The sequence below is a fragment of the Balaenoptera physalus genome (genome assembly GCF_965194825.1).
Source record: "Balaenoptera physalus genome assembly, chromosome: 11".
NCBI lineage: Eukaryota > Metazoa > Chordata > Mammalia > Artiodactyla > Balaenopteridae > Balaenoptera > Balaenoptera physalus.
Window position 1 is genome coordinate 61494949 of NC_138896.1, and position 14936 is coordinate 61509884.

Below are 14936 nucleotides of genomic sequence, written 5' to 3' on the forward strand. Positions count from 1 at the left end.
CTGGGCCTGTGAGCCACAACTACTGAGCTCTGCGCGTCTGGAGCCTGTGCTCCGCAACAACAGAGGCCGCGACAGTGAAAGGCCCGCGCACCGCGATGAAGAGTGGCCCCCGCTCGCCGCAACTGGAGAAAGCCCTTGCACAGAAACTAAGATCCAAAACATCCAAAAATAAATAAATTAATTAATTTAAAAAAAAAGATGATCATCTACGTATAGTATAAAAATAAAGCTAAAGATTATTTTTAAAATACAGCACAGAAATTACACTTGCTTTCAGTATCTAACAAAGCTATTTTCATGGGTGGGAAGAACAGGTAAAAGTCATGTTTATTTTAGTCCTATTTATTTTAGGATTATTTGTGTAAGTGAAAAGCTACCACTTCTGACTTTAAAGGACCATCTTTTTCTCTTTTACCCCCTCTACTTCCCCACCCAACTCATTCCTTCTTCATTTTAGGCCAGGAGACATGATTACTCTTCTAGAGGACTCCAATGAAGACTGGTGGAAAGTAAGTATTTCTTTTTCTTTACGAAAAGTCATTTGGTAAATATAATCACAATGAATGCTACAATTGTGGATGCATGCCTCCTTTTTCCTTTCAGGGGAAAATTCAAGACAGGATTGGCTTCTTTCCAGCCAACTTTGTTCAGAGAGTACAACAAAATGAGAAGATTTTTAAATGTGTTAGAACCTTCATTGGGTGTAAGGAACAGGGGCAGATAACACTGAAAGAGAATCAGGTGAGTAAAGCACACAAACTCATACCAAGTATGACCAAAACAGAGTAACAGTCATTTTGACAAATAGCAGTACATGTAAGTCTGAATAAGTGGAGTCACAAGCGATGTATTCACTTTGAGAAAAGATATTCTTAGTCCAATGATATTAGTGTAGGAGGATCTAAACATGCAAAACCAAAATGTTAGGAAGCTCACTTGCCTTCCCTGGGAACCAAACATATAGATTATATATTATTTACAGAGCTTATATACCTACATTTTTTTGAACTTCTATACATGGCCTATAAATGAGGAAACAAAGGTTCATAGAGGTGATGTGCCTTGCTTAAGGGGCAAAAACTTGGTAAGTGGCCAGGCTGGAACTTAAAGATAGGTCTGCAAGCTTCAAGTCAGTGCCTTCCACTGAGCCATGTGCCCTGGACAATGTGGAACAAACTGGGAATGTCAAGTGCCTTTTGCATAGTTTGGTTCCCAGGGAAGCAAGTGTCCTCAGGGCAAGTGTACTAGGACCAGAAGGGCCCTTGGAAACAAATTCTTGCTCATACAGAAGCCCTACTGAGTCATTCTTGATTACAGGCAATGGAATCACCCTCATCAGACTGAGACCCCATTTCTAATGCCATAAACATCCCACAAAGGAAATGGGACTTTTCCCAGCTGGATTCCACACCAGTGTTTCAAACTTCTCCAAGATTACCCACTGTATCCTTCCTGTTACAAAATCTGGGAAGTCTTTTGAATGAAATACATTCGGGAAGGATGTTCATCTTTATTGGCAAAGCATTATTACATAATTTTGCTAGCTTGTTTTATTTTTTTTCTCAGAATAATCTTGTGCTTCCCCATTTGAGATTAAACATTGTTTTATGTTATTAAAATACAAATCAGTGAAAGCAGAAGGCAAGTTAAAATTTGCCTAAGTTGATCAATTTCCAGAAGCAGAACAGTTGCTCAAAGACTTCTACCAATTCCTTGGCCATATTCCCCCCGAAAAAAATTTTTCTGGGAATGAACTCACATTCTCCACTCTCATGGTTGAACTGACAACCTGCTGGGGTGGGGGTGAGACAGACAACCCAGCATCTTTAATTAGACATGCTTGAGACACAACACAGCATTTCGGCCTGAACCTGGAACCGCATGAATCTACCCGTAATTGTTTAGGAAGGGCTGTAACCCTGATATTTGTGTAGCCTGGTATTTCTAAGGTGTGGTCTTTGCACCACGTGAATCAGAATCACCTGGGAGCTTGCTGAAAATGCATATTTCTTTTTTTTTTTTTTTATTCATTTTATTTCTGGCTGTGTTGGGTCTTCGTTGCTGCGCGCAGGCTTTCTCTAGTTGCGGCGAGCGGGGGCTACTCTTCGCTGCGGTGTGCGGACTTCTCATTGCGGTGGCTTCTCTTGTTGCGGAGCACGGGCTCTAGGCGCACGGGCTTCAGTAGTTGCAGCACACGGGCTCAGTAGTTGTGGTTCGCGGGCCCTAAAGCGCAAGCTCAGAAGTAGTGGCGCACGGGCTTAGTTGCTCCACGGCATGTGGGACCCTCCCGGTCCAGGGCTTGAACCCGTGTCCCCTGCATTGGCAGGCGGATTCTTAACCACTGTGCCACCAGGGAAGTCCCTGAAAATGCAGATTTCTAACTCCATCCCACACCTGCTGAAGCAGAAACTTTCAGGGCAAAGGCAGGGAATCAGCCTTTTTTACAGACGTCCCAGGTGTTCCGATCAAAGCTAAAATTTGAGAATGACCTTCATTTCCATTTCTCACTTTTAAGTCCTATAGTAGTTCTTTGGCAACTGAAGGCATTTTTATTTCCAATTACATGTGGGTCAACAAAAGGCACTGAGATCTCTTTACTCCTATACAAATCTCTATTTTCGATCTTTGTCATCAATGTGGCTACCAAGTTTTGGAAAATATCAGCCCTCTGAAAGAAAAGTCCATTTTAAAAATCTATTATTGAGAAAAACTTTTAAATTTGTCTCCACTTTAACGTCTTAAATTATTTTAGGTGTAAAAGTTCGAAACATGCTTGTTGATTGAGGGGAGTCTAATGTAGTAGCAAAACACAGATTCCAGTATCATACAGAAATGGATCTATGTCCTGTGAGATTTTGACAAAGTCATCTCTGAAAGTCCATGTTCTCATCTGTGAAATTGGCATAGTAGCATCTATCTCTTGACATGGGGGTGAGAGTTACATGTATCACCTGTGTAAAGCACCAGCACAGTGCCCGACCACCGTGGGTGCTGAGCGGGGTCATTACCCTTGCTGCCATCATCGTTCAGAGAAAAGCCTAAAGGGGAAATCCATCTACAGTGGCCAGTGCCACCTAAAATTACCTAGTAAACATCAGAAAATAGCATGATATTTAAACTCTAAAAGTGTAAAGAGACAAATGGTCATTAGCTGGGAAGTAGGAGAAATTAGATCCTGAAAACAAATGTAATGCATCTCTTCGATTAAATTTCTGCCTCGGGGGTTAATTTGTCTCACAATTATTACATTATTTTTTCACAGAACTTTTGCTGCAAATAGAATTAAGTTATCTTTTTGTTGTGAACACACCTAGAGTTTGCATTGACACGAGTAGTATGTTTTCTTCATTTTTGAAATGTAAAAACTATCCTTATTAAATCAACTTAAACACCATAAAACTATGTTTTAATTCATCCATAGTTCCGTCATCCCCAGAGAACTATTTTAATTGATTCTTGTGTTCTATAAAAGCTTTAAAGAAAACTGGATAAATCATTTTTAGATCAATAAAACTAAAATGCTTTTATTGTGGAGAAAATTTGGAAAATACCCTCAAAAATTACAAAGAAGAATATAAAGGTCACAGGTAATTCAGCCATCAAGCGACTATCGACATAAATACTTTCGTGTTATTTCCCACCAGACTTTTCTTCTAATTCTTATTTTGATATCATATTATATTTAGTTTTGCAACTTTTTTTTAAACTTAGTTATTAAATGTTTATCAAAACACATGTTTTAGCAGTTGTATAACATATCATCATGTAGATCAGAGGTTGGGAAACTATAACCAATGGATCAGTCTGGCCCTGTTTTTACAATAAAGTTTATTAGAACACTGCTGCACTCATTCATCTGTGTATTGCCTGCGTTGCCTGTGGCTGCTTTCACACCACAGCAGCTGGGTTGAGTCATTGCAGTGGAGACCACGTGGCCTGCAAATGTTTCCTGTTTAGTCCTTTACAGAAAAATTTTGCCAACCCCTAGTGTAGGTGTACAAGAATGTATTAAGTTTTCCTCTATGATTGGATATTCAGAGTTTTTAAAAAACTATTATGGATAACTGCAATGAACACCTCTAAACCTAAATTGTTTTTTATAACTCTGATTACTTCTTTAGGATATGCTTTAGAATTTACAGGAAAACAGATAAACAATTTTTACAGTTCTTGATACATACTGCCAAATTGCCTCCCAAACATTTGTGCCAATTTACACCCACATCAGCTGTTTATGAGGATATTCAGGTTACCACATCCTTGCCAGAACTGAACGTTACTATTTTTTACATATTTGTATATCATACAAAACGATATCTGTCGTTTTGATAAGTGAATAATATTTCATGTTAATCCTCATTTCCTGGATGGTTAGAGAGGTTGAAATTTTAACACATTTGTATTTCTTTTACGAATAATCTGTTTATGTACTTTCTTGTTTTCTTACACTGCTGGAAAAGTTTTCTGTCCTTTAAAGATATTTACACCTGATCTATCATGTGTGGCCAACGTTTCCCCCAGTTGGTCCTTTGCCTTTTGACCTTAATGCTTCTTCCTTCAGGGACTTAATAATGCTTCAGTTGAATCATCTCTGTTTTATCGTATTTCCCTTATGGTTTTAATCTCTTTATTGCTTCCCACTTTATCACTTCACTTCTTCCTAGGAGAATGTTTCAAGATAGTCCCGCACTTCACTTTAATTTTCTGAAGTTTGATTCAGGCTTTCATCACTTCTAACATTGATCTTAATTTAGTGTTTATTTCCTTGTAGTATTTTCTTCCCAATCAGCCCACTTTCCTCTACAGCAGGTTTTCTTTAAGTTAAGTAGGTTCCCACGTAAACCTAATGTAATCACAGGGGTCCTTATAAGAGGCAGACAGGAGGGTCCGAGTCAGAGGAGATGTGACAGTAGAAGTAGAGAGGAAGAAAGAGAGGGATTTGAAGATGCTGTGCTGTTGGCTTTGAAGATGCAGGAAGGGACCATGAGCCAAGGAATGCAGGTGGCCTCTAGAAGCTGAAGGTAAGGAAACAGATTCTCTCTTAGAGCCTCTAGAAGGAACACAGACCTAATGACACCCTGATTTTGGGACTCTGATCTCCAAGACTGCAAGATAATAAATTTGTGTTGTTTTAATCTACAAAATTTGTGGTAATTTGTTATAGCCACCATAGGAAACAAATCCAGATTTGTTTGGATTTGTTTCCTATGTAAAAGCAAATTTGCAGATGTGATTATGTTGCAGGTTATTGACCACGTGACAGGGAGGTAGCCTGGATTGTCTACATTGGCCAAATCTAATCATTTGTACCCTTAAAAGCAGTGAAATGTAACTGGCTGGAGAAAGAGAGATGCAGCAAAAGAGGGCAGAAGAGAGATGAGGCAGAAGGGCAGGTCAGAAAGAGATTAAGTGTGAGAAGGACTCAACCCACCCTTGTTGGATTTGAAGCTGTAGGAAGGGACCACAAGTCAGGGACTTCAGGTGGCTTCTAGCAGCTGAGAATGACCCTTGGCTGACAGCCAGCAAGGAAACAGGGACCTCAGTCCTACAACTACAAGTAACTGAATTCGGCAACAACCTAAATGAGCCTGGAATTGGAGTCTCTCCTAGAGAAATAGAAGAGAAAGAAAGGAATAGGACCCTACTGACTCCCTGGTATTGGCCTTGTGAAACCCAGAGCAGAGAAAACTGCCCAAGCCCACCAGACATAGGATTTAGAGAACTGTGATATAATAGATTGTGTTGTTGAAAGCCACTAATTTCTGGTAATTTATGACAGCAGAAGTGAACTAATACATATCTCAAGTCACAAAACTCCAATTGAGTCAACCGCAAAAGGTATATTTTACTCATATAATAAGATGTCTGGATACAGGGCAGTTCTTGGATTCGTAATTCCGCAGCTTGATCCCATGATCAGGGAGGGATCTAGATTCCTCCACCCCTCTGTTCTGCTATGCTTAAAATGTTAGCCACCTGCCCTAGTGGTCACAGATGGCTGCAGCCACTCCAGGAATCCTTGCCAGAACAAGAAAGAGATTTTCTTCCTAGTGCATCTCTTTTAAGAGGAAAGCAACCCTTCCCAGAAGTTTCCGAGCAGATATTCCATCCTGTTTCATTGGCTGGAACTGAGTCCCATGGGAACCACTAAGAATCATTAGCAAGGAGGATAGAAACAGACTTGGACCAATTAGGATTTACCTGAGTCCTGCAGGGTAAGCATAGACAACAGAGCAAAAGTCCGGACTCTGCTGCATGGGAAGGGGGCAGTAATGACTGTTGATATCAACCAACAAGGTCTGCATCATCTTTTAGGCTGGTAGATATTTATCCTTGGTCCAGCAGCACAACTTGCTTCTGTCATCAGTTGAGCTCAGCTCCAAAGGTCTTATGGAAATTTCAGCTTCTGGAATGGCTGTCAGTCTGGGCGTTCAGTATTTTGACATTTCTTCCCCACCTCCAACTCCCTATCTTTTCACAGGTATTTTGAGGGGAAGACTGAGTCTAAGAATGCTAGGCAAGAAATCTTTTTAAATAAAATGACTGTTCTTCTGCTCCAAGTGGCAGCGTATTTAAATGTTAATGAGCTTGGAGGCAATGCAGGGGGAAACCTTAGACATTATCAGCATATGCGCTCCCGGAAGTGGGTTAGACTGAAGGACTTTAGCCAGATAGGACTAAAATGGAACTGAGCCAAGAGGGGCACTTAACCGGCAGGTAGTAGATTTCTGAAACATGAATCAGATACCAGTCCATTGTGTGCCCCAAGCCTCAGGAGTCACAAATCAAGCTCTTTAAGTATCCTAATACTTAATCATAAAGCTCTTTATTCTGTGTAAAAGAAGAACCCTCTCTGTTGATTTCTGTTGGTGCCCTGCCTACATCCCCTTCACTAGGTGTGTGAACCCATCTTGCAGCTGCTATGTCAGCGACTAACAGCTCATAGCTGCCCCTTCTCCAGCGAATACCCCTTGGTGGAACAAGAGCTGCCTCACCAGAGGTACGCCTCTCACTCCGCAGGTCAGCCAGTGACCAAGGACTAACGTGGGGTCCAAAATGCCAGACCCCTTGCTTGAAAGTGGGTCAATCCTATGACACAGTTAACGCTCCGGCGCTCGCTGTAGGATCAGGCTGAGGTTCACCTCCAGCTGAGACCACACCCTTGCCTAGCTCCTTCTCCTGCCCCATCCTGCTTTCCTCACGTCCCACCTCCCGAGAGCACTCCCACAGCAAGTCACTTGCACAAGGATTCCTGTCTCAGGCTCTGTTTCTAGGCAGTCCAACCAGGGACAAAACTCACCACCCTTGGAAGCAGGTTCAGCAGGAGAAGCTCACAGCACACGAACAGCCCTTCAAAACCGCTTCTCATTGACAACTGGCCTCAGCCACCCTTACACGCCCTGCAATGGCCTGTTAGTGGTGAATGACAAAATACCCAAATGGATCTTAACCACCTCCTTTTTTAAGTCCAGCATAGGTGGTCTTACTCTGGAATATGCAAGATGATAGCATCTATTTTCTTGTGACCAAGAATGAAATAGCTTCCTTTGACTTCCTGACATTGTATGTATAAACTTCCAGGCATATGACAGGAGCCTGCTACATGATAGCCATTATTTTGGATTTTAAAATAATATATTGAGGACTCAACTGCGTGCCTCATGCTAGGCTCTATGGTAAGCATTATCTCATTCTGTCCTCATAGGGACTCTGCAGGGGGACCCAGAATCATCAATCCTGCTTTACTGATCCTCATTCATAAAGCTGAATCTCAGAAAACATTCAATGCCTGGACCTAGTTTCAAACCCAGGGCATTGCTTAATTTCTTATCAAATATTTTTCTCACCGAGGCACGATTTCCCTAAACCAGTCTCCCTTTTCCAATTTGGTGTTCCACTGACTTCAACCAGCGGTGATTCAAGCCACGGGTTCTAGCTTCTTTCCCATTGACACGTTTCTTTTTTTCTTCCTTTTTTCCAGATCTGTGTGACTTCTGAAGAAGAACAAGACGGCTTTATCAGAGTCCTCAGTGGAAAGAAGAAAGGTCTGGTCCCCTTCGACGTTCTAGAAAACGTGTGATTGCCGGCCCCTCCTCCTCCTGCAGTCGGCAAACTGCGGTGATGCCTCACCTCACACTGTGTTAACCCAGAGGAGCTGCCGCGCTGACCCGCCACCCAGGAAACAGTGAGACAAGACTCAAGGGTCTGAGACTGTGGGGGAACAGCCACAAGGCAGGAGGCGCCTCCCACAGCACACCCAGGCTGCCCAGAGATGGGGGTGAGGCTGAGAGAGTCGGCCAGCAGAGCCGAGTGCCGTACCCAGCAGGCGGTAACCACCGCCGTCCCCCAGGACTCAACTCCCTCCCTGTCCATGTGGTGTCAGTTAACCCTCTGGAGTATGCTCCAGTCTGTGGAGTGGCCCCGGTTGACGCTCAGATCCACGTAGCCAAGTGTGATTCTGGTTCCAGACCTTTGTCCCCAGTACCGACCAATCAGCATCATCACATCTAAGCCCGCAGCAGTCTCTCTGCAGAGCATCAGGAAGCCCTACTTCCTAGCCCCCAGTACTCCCCGCAAGCCCCCCTCGCTGTGATCGAGCTGTCTCTCTGGCCTCCGAATAAGTCCTGGTGGCGTGCGTTAGATGTGAGGGATAAGTTGATGAGGCACCAACTGCAAAGATCTGATCTGCCCCAAAATTGCTGTCAGGCAGTCCCTCCTGCTACTCTAGTTACCGACAAAGGTGACGGAGGCAGGATACGAGGCATGGAAGGAAACAGTGGGCCCAGTGGGGTAAGGTGGGGCAAAGAGCTCTTAGTTATTGATGATTATACAGCCCTTTCAATTATGAAGTCCTTTCCCCAAGGAGATGGAGCTGGGGAAGTGAATGTGGAAAAAAGTCTCCATGAATGCTTCATCTTCATTTGACATCCTCTGTCTGGGGACAGTTTCCCCTCCTGCCATCCTGTAGGACTCCCTTTTGAAGGGAGTTTGAGCCCACCTTGCCGGGAACCAGAAACACGGAGGAGAACCAGAAACAGCATCTTAGGAGAAAAGTAGCCAAATAGGAATCCATTCTTCTTTAGGGCAGAATATTATGCCCCAGCAGATATATAAAGTGGAAAATAATCCTTAATGCTTCATCCCTCTGAAAGCAGAGGAACTTGGGGCCTATTAAGCATCAACTAGAGGAATCTCTATTACTCTGTATTTGTACTAATGTTTACAAGAATGAAATATACTGTGATGCCTTCCTTCTCAAGCCTCCTCCTAGCATTCAAACTTGCATCTTATCAGTCATTAATGCAGTTAAACTTCAATTCACAATGACCTTCGAATTAATGTCAGTTTGGTTTATTTTGTTACGGAGCAATAAAATCATTAGAGCAATTGGTTTTTAAAAGACTTAAGTGGATGCATCCTGTGCATGTAAGCATTATTTCCCAAACCAAAGCATCATTAGTCTCCGTTTATTTCTTTTGTTACTGCTCAGTGTGAAGTTGGGAGCTGAGACGGGATGGCTGCTGGTTTCACAGTAGTTTGGATGCCTTACTCTCATTTTAAAGCCAGCATCCAGAATTTCCTCCCTCTCTGATACAACATGCAAAACTGAGTGTACAGAATCAAGATGGATTCTTCGAGAGCCAGGGTGAATAACATGACCGCCATTCCATGAAATGGAACGCCAGAAAACGAACACTCTTTGCCTCTAATTCAATATTCCATTTAATAAAGACAACACAATGGCTGGAAAGAGCATCGAAAACATGTGTCCTGATCTCTTCTTTCTGGTGGAATATCCACTGAAGCTTTTGGGTACAGTTTTGTTACATCCTATGCAAATTTAATTTGCATTTTAAAAGATCAGTTTTCCTTTTGAAGTTGAACAGGAGGAGGCTACGGTAGCCAGGCTCCAAGGTGATCCCCTCAGTGATCCCTGCTTCCTGATAGTCTTGACTTTGTTTAGGCCCCTCCCACACTGAGTCTGTGCTGGTCTTATGTGGCCAGTAGACTACAGCAGAAGTGATTCTCCATGACATCCGTGGCTAGGTCAAAAAACTCCCTGAAGCTTCTGCCTTGATCTCTTGGAACACTACCCCCTTGGAACCCTGAGCCGCCATGTAAGTTTATCTATGCTGAGGCCGCAATGCTGGAGAGAAACCAGTGCGGGACCACACATTTCTGCAGCTGAGAACAACCCAGACATCACAGAGCAGCAATCATCTGGCTGAGCCATGCCCAAGTGTAAGATTTATGAGCAAGATAAATATGTTTTTTAAGTCACTAAGTTTGGGAGTAATTTGTTACACAGAAATAGATAACTGGAACAGGGACTTTGTAATTTGAGCCAGCGTTAGAAAGGAGAAAAAAAACTTTCTGCACAGTGTGGCCCATACGTTTTTGCAAACATCAAATATTGGCAGGAGGTTAACCCTCCAAATGCAAGATGTCTAGTGCTCCTTAAAGATCTGGAGTCATGCAGATAATCAGAGAAAAAACAAGATGTTCCTTACAGCACAGATTGACATGGATGCTTATACACACACACACACACACACACACACACACACACACACAGATTTTAGGAGCCATCACTCTGTTTCTCCTCCTGCCTGTCTGTGGAAATGGCAAGAACAAAGATTGCTATGACCTACCAGAGTCTTTTCTTTTTTTAATCTTTATACAGCAGGTTCTTATTAGTTATCTATTTTATACATATTAGACTATATATGTCAATTCCAATCTCCCAGTTCATCCCACTCCCCCCAACTTTCCCCCGTTGGTGTCCATATGTTTGTTCTCTACATCTGTGTCTCTATTTCTGCCTTGCAAACCAGTTCCTTCTGTACCATTTTTCTAGATTCCACATATGTGCATTAACATACGATATTTGTTTTTCTCTTTCTGACTTACTTCACTCTGTATGACAGTCTCTAGGTCCACCCACGTCTCAACAGATGACTCAATTTCGTTCCTTTTCATGGCTGAGTAATATTCCATTGTATATATGTACCACATCTTCTTTATCCATTCGCCTGTTGACAACAATTTAGGTTGCTTCCATGACCTGGCTATTGTAAATAGTGCTGCAGTGAACATTGGGGTGCATGTATCTTTTTGAATTATGTTTTTCTCTGGGTATATGCCCAGTAATGGGATTGCTGGATCATATGGGAATTCTATTTTTAGTTTTTTAAGGAACATCCATACTGTTCTCCATAGTGGCTGTGTCAATTTACATTCCCACTAACCATGCAAGAGGGTTCCCTTTTCTCCACACCCTCTCCAGCATTTGTTGTTTGTAGATTTTCTGATGATGCCCATTCTAACCGGTGTGAGGTGATACCTCATTGTAGTTTTGATTTGCATTTCTCTAATAATTAGTGATGTTGAGCAGCTTTTCATGTGCCTCTTGGTCATCTGTATGTCTTCTTTGGAGAAATGTCTGTTTAGGTCTTCTGCCCATTTTTTGATTGGGTTATTTGTTTTTTTAACATTGAGCTGCATGAGCTATTTATATATTTTGGGGGTTAATCCTTTGTCCGTTGATTCATTTGCAAATGTTTTCTCCCATTCCGAGGGTTGTCTTTTCATTTTATTTATAGTTTCCTTTGCTGTGCAAAAGCTTTTAAGTTTCATTAGGTCTCATTTGTTTATTTTTGTTTTTATTTCCATTACTCTAGGAGGTGGGTCAAAAAAAGACCTTGCTGTGATTTATGTCAAAGAGTGTTCTTCCTATGTTTTCCTCTAAGAGTTTTGTAGTGTCCAGTCTTAATTTAGGTCTTTAATCCATTTTGAGTTTATTTTTGTGTATGATGTTAGGGAGTGCTCTAATTTCATTCTTATACATGTAGCTGTCCATTTTCCCCAGCACCACTTATTGAAGAGACTGTCTTTTCTCCATTGTATATCCTTGCCTCCTTTGTGATAGATTAGTTGACCATAGGTGCCTGGGTTTATCTCTGGGCTTTCTATCCTGTTCCATTGATCTATGTTTCTGTTTTTGTGCCAGAATCATATTGTCTTGATTACTGTAGCTTTGTAGTATAGTCTGAAGTCAGGGAGTCTGATTCCTCCAGCTCCGTTTTTTTCCCTCAAGATTGCTTTGGCTATTCAGGGTCTTTTCTGTCTCCATACAAATTTTAAGATTTCTTTGTTCTAGTTCTGTAAAAAATGCCATTGGTAATTTGATAGGGATTGCACTGAACCTGTAGATTGCTTTGGGTAGTATAGTCATTTTCACAATATTGATTCTTCCAATGCAAGAACATGGTATATCTCTCCATCTGTTTGTGCCATCTTTAATTTCTTTCATCAGTGTTTTATAGTTTTCTGAGTACAGGTCTTTTACCTCCTTAGGTAGGTTTATTCTTAGGTTCTTTTTGTTGCGGTGGTGAATGAGATTGTTTCATTAATTTCTCTTCTGATCTTTCATTGTTAGTGTATAGGAATGCAAGAGATTTCTGTGCATTAATTTTGTATCCTGCTACTTTACCAAATTCATTGACAAGCTCTAGTAGTTTTCTGGTGGCATCTTTAGGACTCTCTATGTATAGTATCATGTCATCTGCAAACAGTGACAGTTTTACTTCTTCTTTTCCAATTTGTATTCCTTTTATTTCTTTTTCTTCTCTGATTGCCGTGGCTAAGACTTCCAGAACTATGTTGAATAATAGTGGTGAGAGTGGACATCCTTGTCTCGTTCCTGATCTTAGAGGAAATGCTTTCAGTTTTTCACCATTGAGAATGATGTTTGCTGTGGGTTTGTCATATATGGCCTTTATCATGTTGAGGTCGGTTCCCTCTATGCCCACTTTCTGGAGAGTTTTTATCATAAATTGGTGTTGAATTTTGTCAAAAGCTTTTTCTGCATCTATTGAGATGATCATATGGTGTTTATTCTTCAGTTTGTTAATATGGTGTATCACATTGATGGATTTGCATATATTGAAGAATCCTTGCATCCCTGGGATAAATCCCACTTGATCACGGTGTATGATCCTTTTAATGTGGTGTTGAATTCTGTTTGCTAGTATTTTGTTGAGGATTTTTGCATCTATATTCATCAGTGATACTGGTCTGTAATTTTCTTTTTTTGTAGTATCTTTGTCTGGTTTTGGTATCAGGGTGATGGTAGCCTCGTAGAATGAGTTTGGGAGTGTTCCTTCCTCTGCAATTTTTTGGAAGAGTTTGAGAAGGATGGGTGTTAGCTCTTCTCTAAATGTTTGATAGAATTCACCTGTGAAGCCATCTGGTCCTGGACTTTTGTTTGTTGGAAGATTTTTAATCACAGTTTCAATTTAATTACTTGTGATTGGTCTGTTCATATTTTCTATTTCTTCCTGGTTCAGTCTTGGAAGGCTATACCTTTCTAAGAATTTGTCCATTTCTTCCAAGTTGTCCATTTTATTGGCATATAGTTGCTTGTAGTAGTCCCTTATGATGCTTTGTATTTCTGCAGTGTCCATTGTAACTTCTCCTTTTTCATTTCTAATTTTATTGATTTGAGTCCTCTCCCTCTTTCTTCTTGATGAGTCTAGCTAATGGTTTATCAATTTTGTTTATCTTCTCAAAGAACCAGCTTTTAGTTTTATTGATCTTTGCTCTTGTTTTCTTTGTTTCTATTTCATTTATTTCTGCTCTGATCTTTATGGTTTCTTTCCTTCTGCTAACTTTGGGTTTTGTTTGTTCTTCTTTCTCCAGTTCCTTTAGGTGCAAGGTTAGATTGTTTATTTCAGATAGTTCTAGTTTCTTGAGGTAGGATTGTATTGCTATAAACTTCCTTCTTAGAATTGCTTTTGCTGAATCCCATAGGTTTTGGATCATCGTATTTTCGCTATCATTTGTCTCTAGGTATTTTTTTATCTCCTCTTTGATTTCTTCAGTGATCTCTTGGTTATTTAGTAACGTATTGTTTAGCCTTCATGTGTTTGTGTTTTTACGGTTTTTTCCCTGTAATTTATTTCTAATCTCATAGTGTTGTGGTCAGAAAAGATGATTGATATGATTTCAATTTTCTTTAATTTACTGAGGCTTGATTTGTGCCCCAAGATGTGATCTATCCTGGAGAATGTTCCGTGTGCACTTGAGAAGAAAGTGTAATCTGCTGTTTTCAGAAGGAATGTCCTATAAATACCAATTAAATCTATCTGGTCTTTTGTGTCGTTTAAAGCTTCTGTTTCCTTATTTATTTTCATTTTGGATGATCTGTCCATTGGTGTAAGTGAGGTGTTAAAGTCCCCCACTATTATTGTGTTACTGTCAATTTCCTCTTTTATAGCTGTTAGCATTTGCCTTATGTATTGTGGTGCTCCTATGTTGGGTGCACATATATTTATAATTGTTATATCTTCTTCTTGGATTGATCCCTTGATCATTACGTAGTGTCCTTCCTTGTCTCTTGTAACATTCTTTATTTTAAAGTCTATTTTATCTGATATGAGTATTGCTACTCCAGCTTTCTTTTGATTTCCATTTGCATGGAATATGTTTTTTCATCCCCTCACTTTCAGTCTGTATGTGTCCCTAGGTCTGAAGTGGGTCTCTTGTAGACAGCATATATATGGGTCTTGTTTTTGTATCCATTCAGCAAACCTGTGTCTTTTAGTTGGAGCATTTAATCCATTCACATTTAAGGTTATTATCAATATGTATGTTCCTGTGACCATTTTCCTAATTGTTTTGGGTTTGTTTTTGTAGGTCCTTTTCTTCTCTTGTGTTTCCTACTTAAAGAAGCTCCTTTAGCATTTGTTGTAAAGCTGGTTTTGTGGTGCTGAATTCTCTTAGCTTTTGCTTGTCTGTAAAGCTTTTGATTACTCCATCAAATCTGAATGAGATCCTTGCTGGGTACAGTAATCTTGGATGTAGTTTCTTTCCTTTCATCACTTTAAATATATTGTGCCTCTCCCTTCTGGCTTGTAGAGTTTCTGCTGAGAAAT

At 40.8% G+C, this 14936-nt stretch overlaps 1 protein-coding gene across 4 annotated transcripts in view; it reads left to right on the plus strand.

Annotated features, from left to right (window-relative positions):
- STAC (SH3 and cysteine rich domain) overlaps nt 1-9763 on the plus strand; it is a 100557-nt gene extending 90794 nt beyond the window's left edge. For 3 of the 4 annotated variants that reach the window (XM_082412946.1, XM_082412948.1, XM_082412945.1), the window contains 3 exons: nt 458-509; nt 604-741; nt 7982-9763. In XM_082412946.1, coding sequence (XP_082269072.1) covers nt 458-509; nt 604-741; nt 7982-8080 — 289 coding nt within the window. In that variant the 3' untranslated portion in view covers nt 8081-9763. The remainder of the gene's footprint in view (nt 1-457; nt 510-603; nt 742-7981) is intronic. The other variant, XM_082412947.1, reaches the window with a different exon arrangement.
- Nucleotides 9764-14936: the final 5173 nt, after the last annotated feature.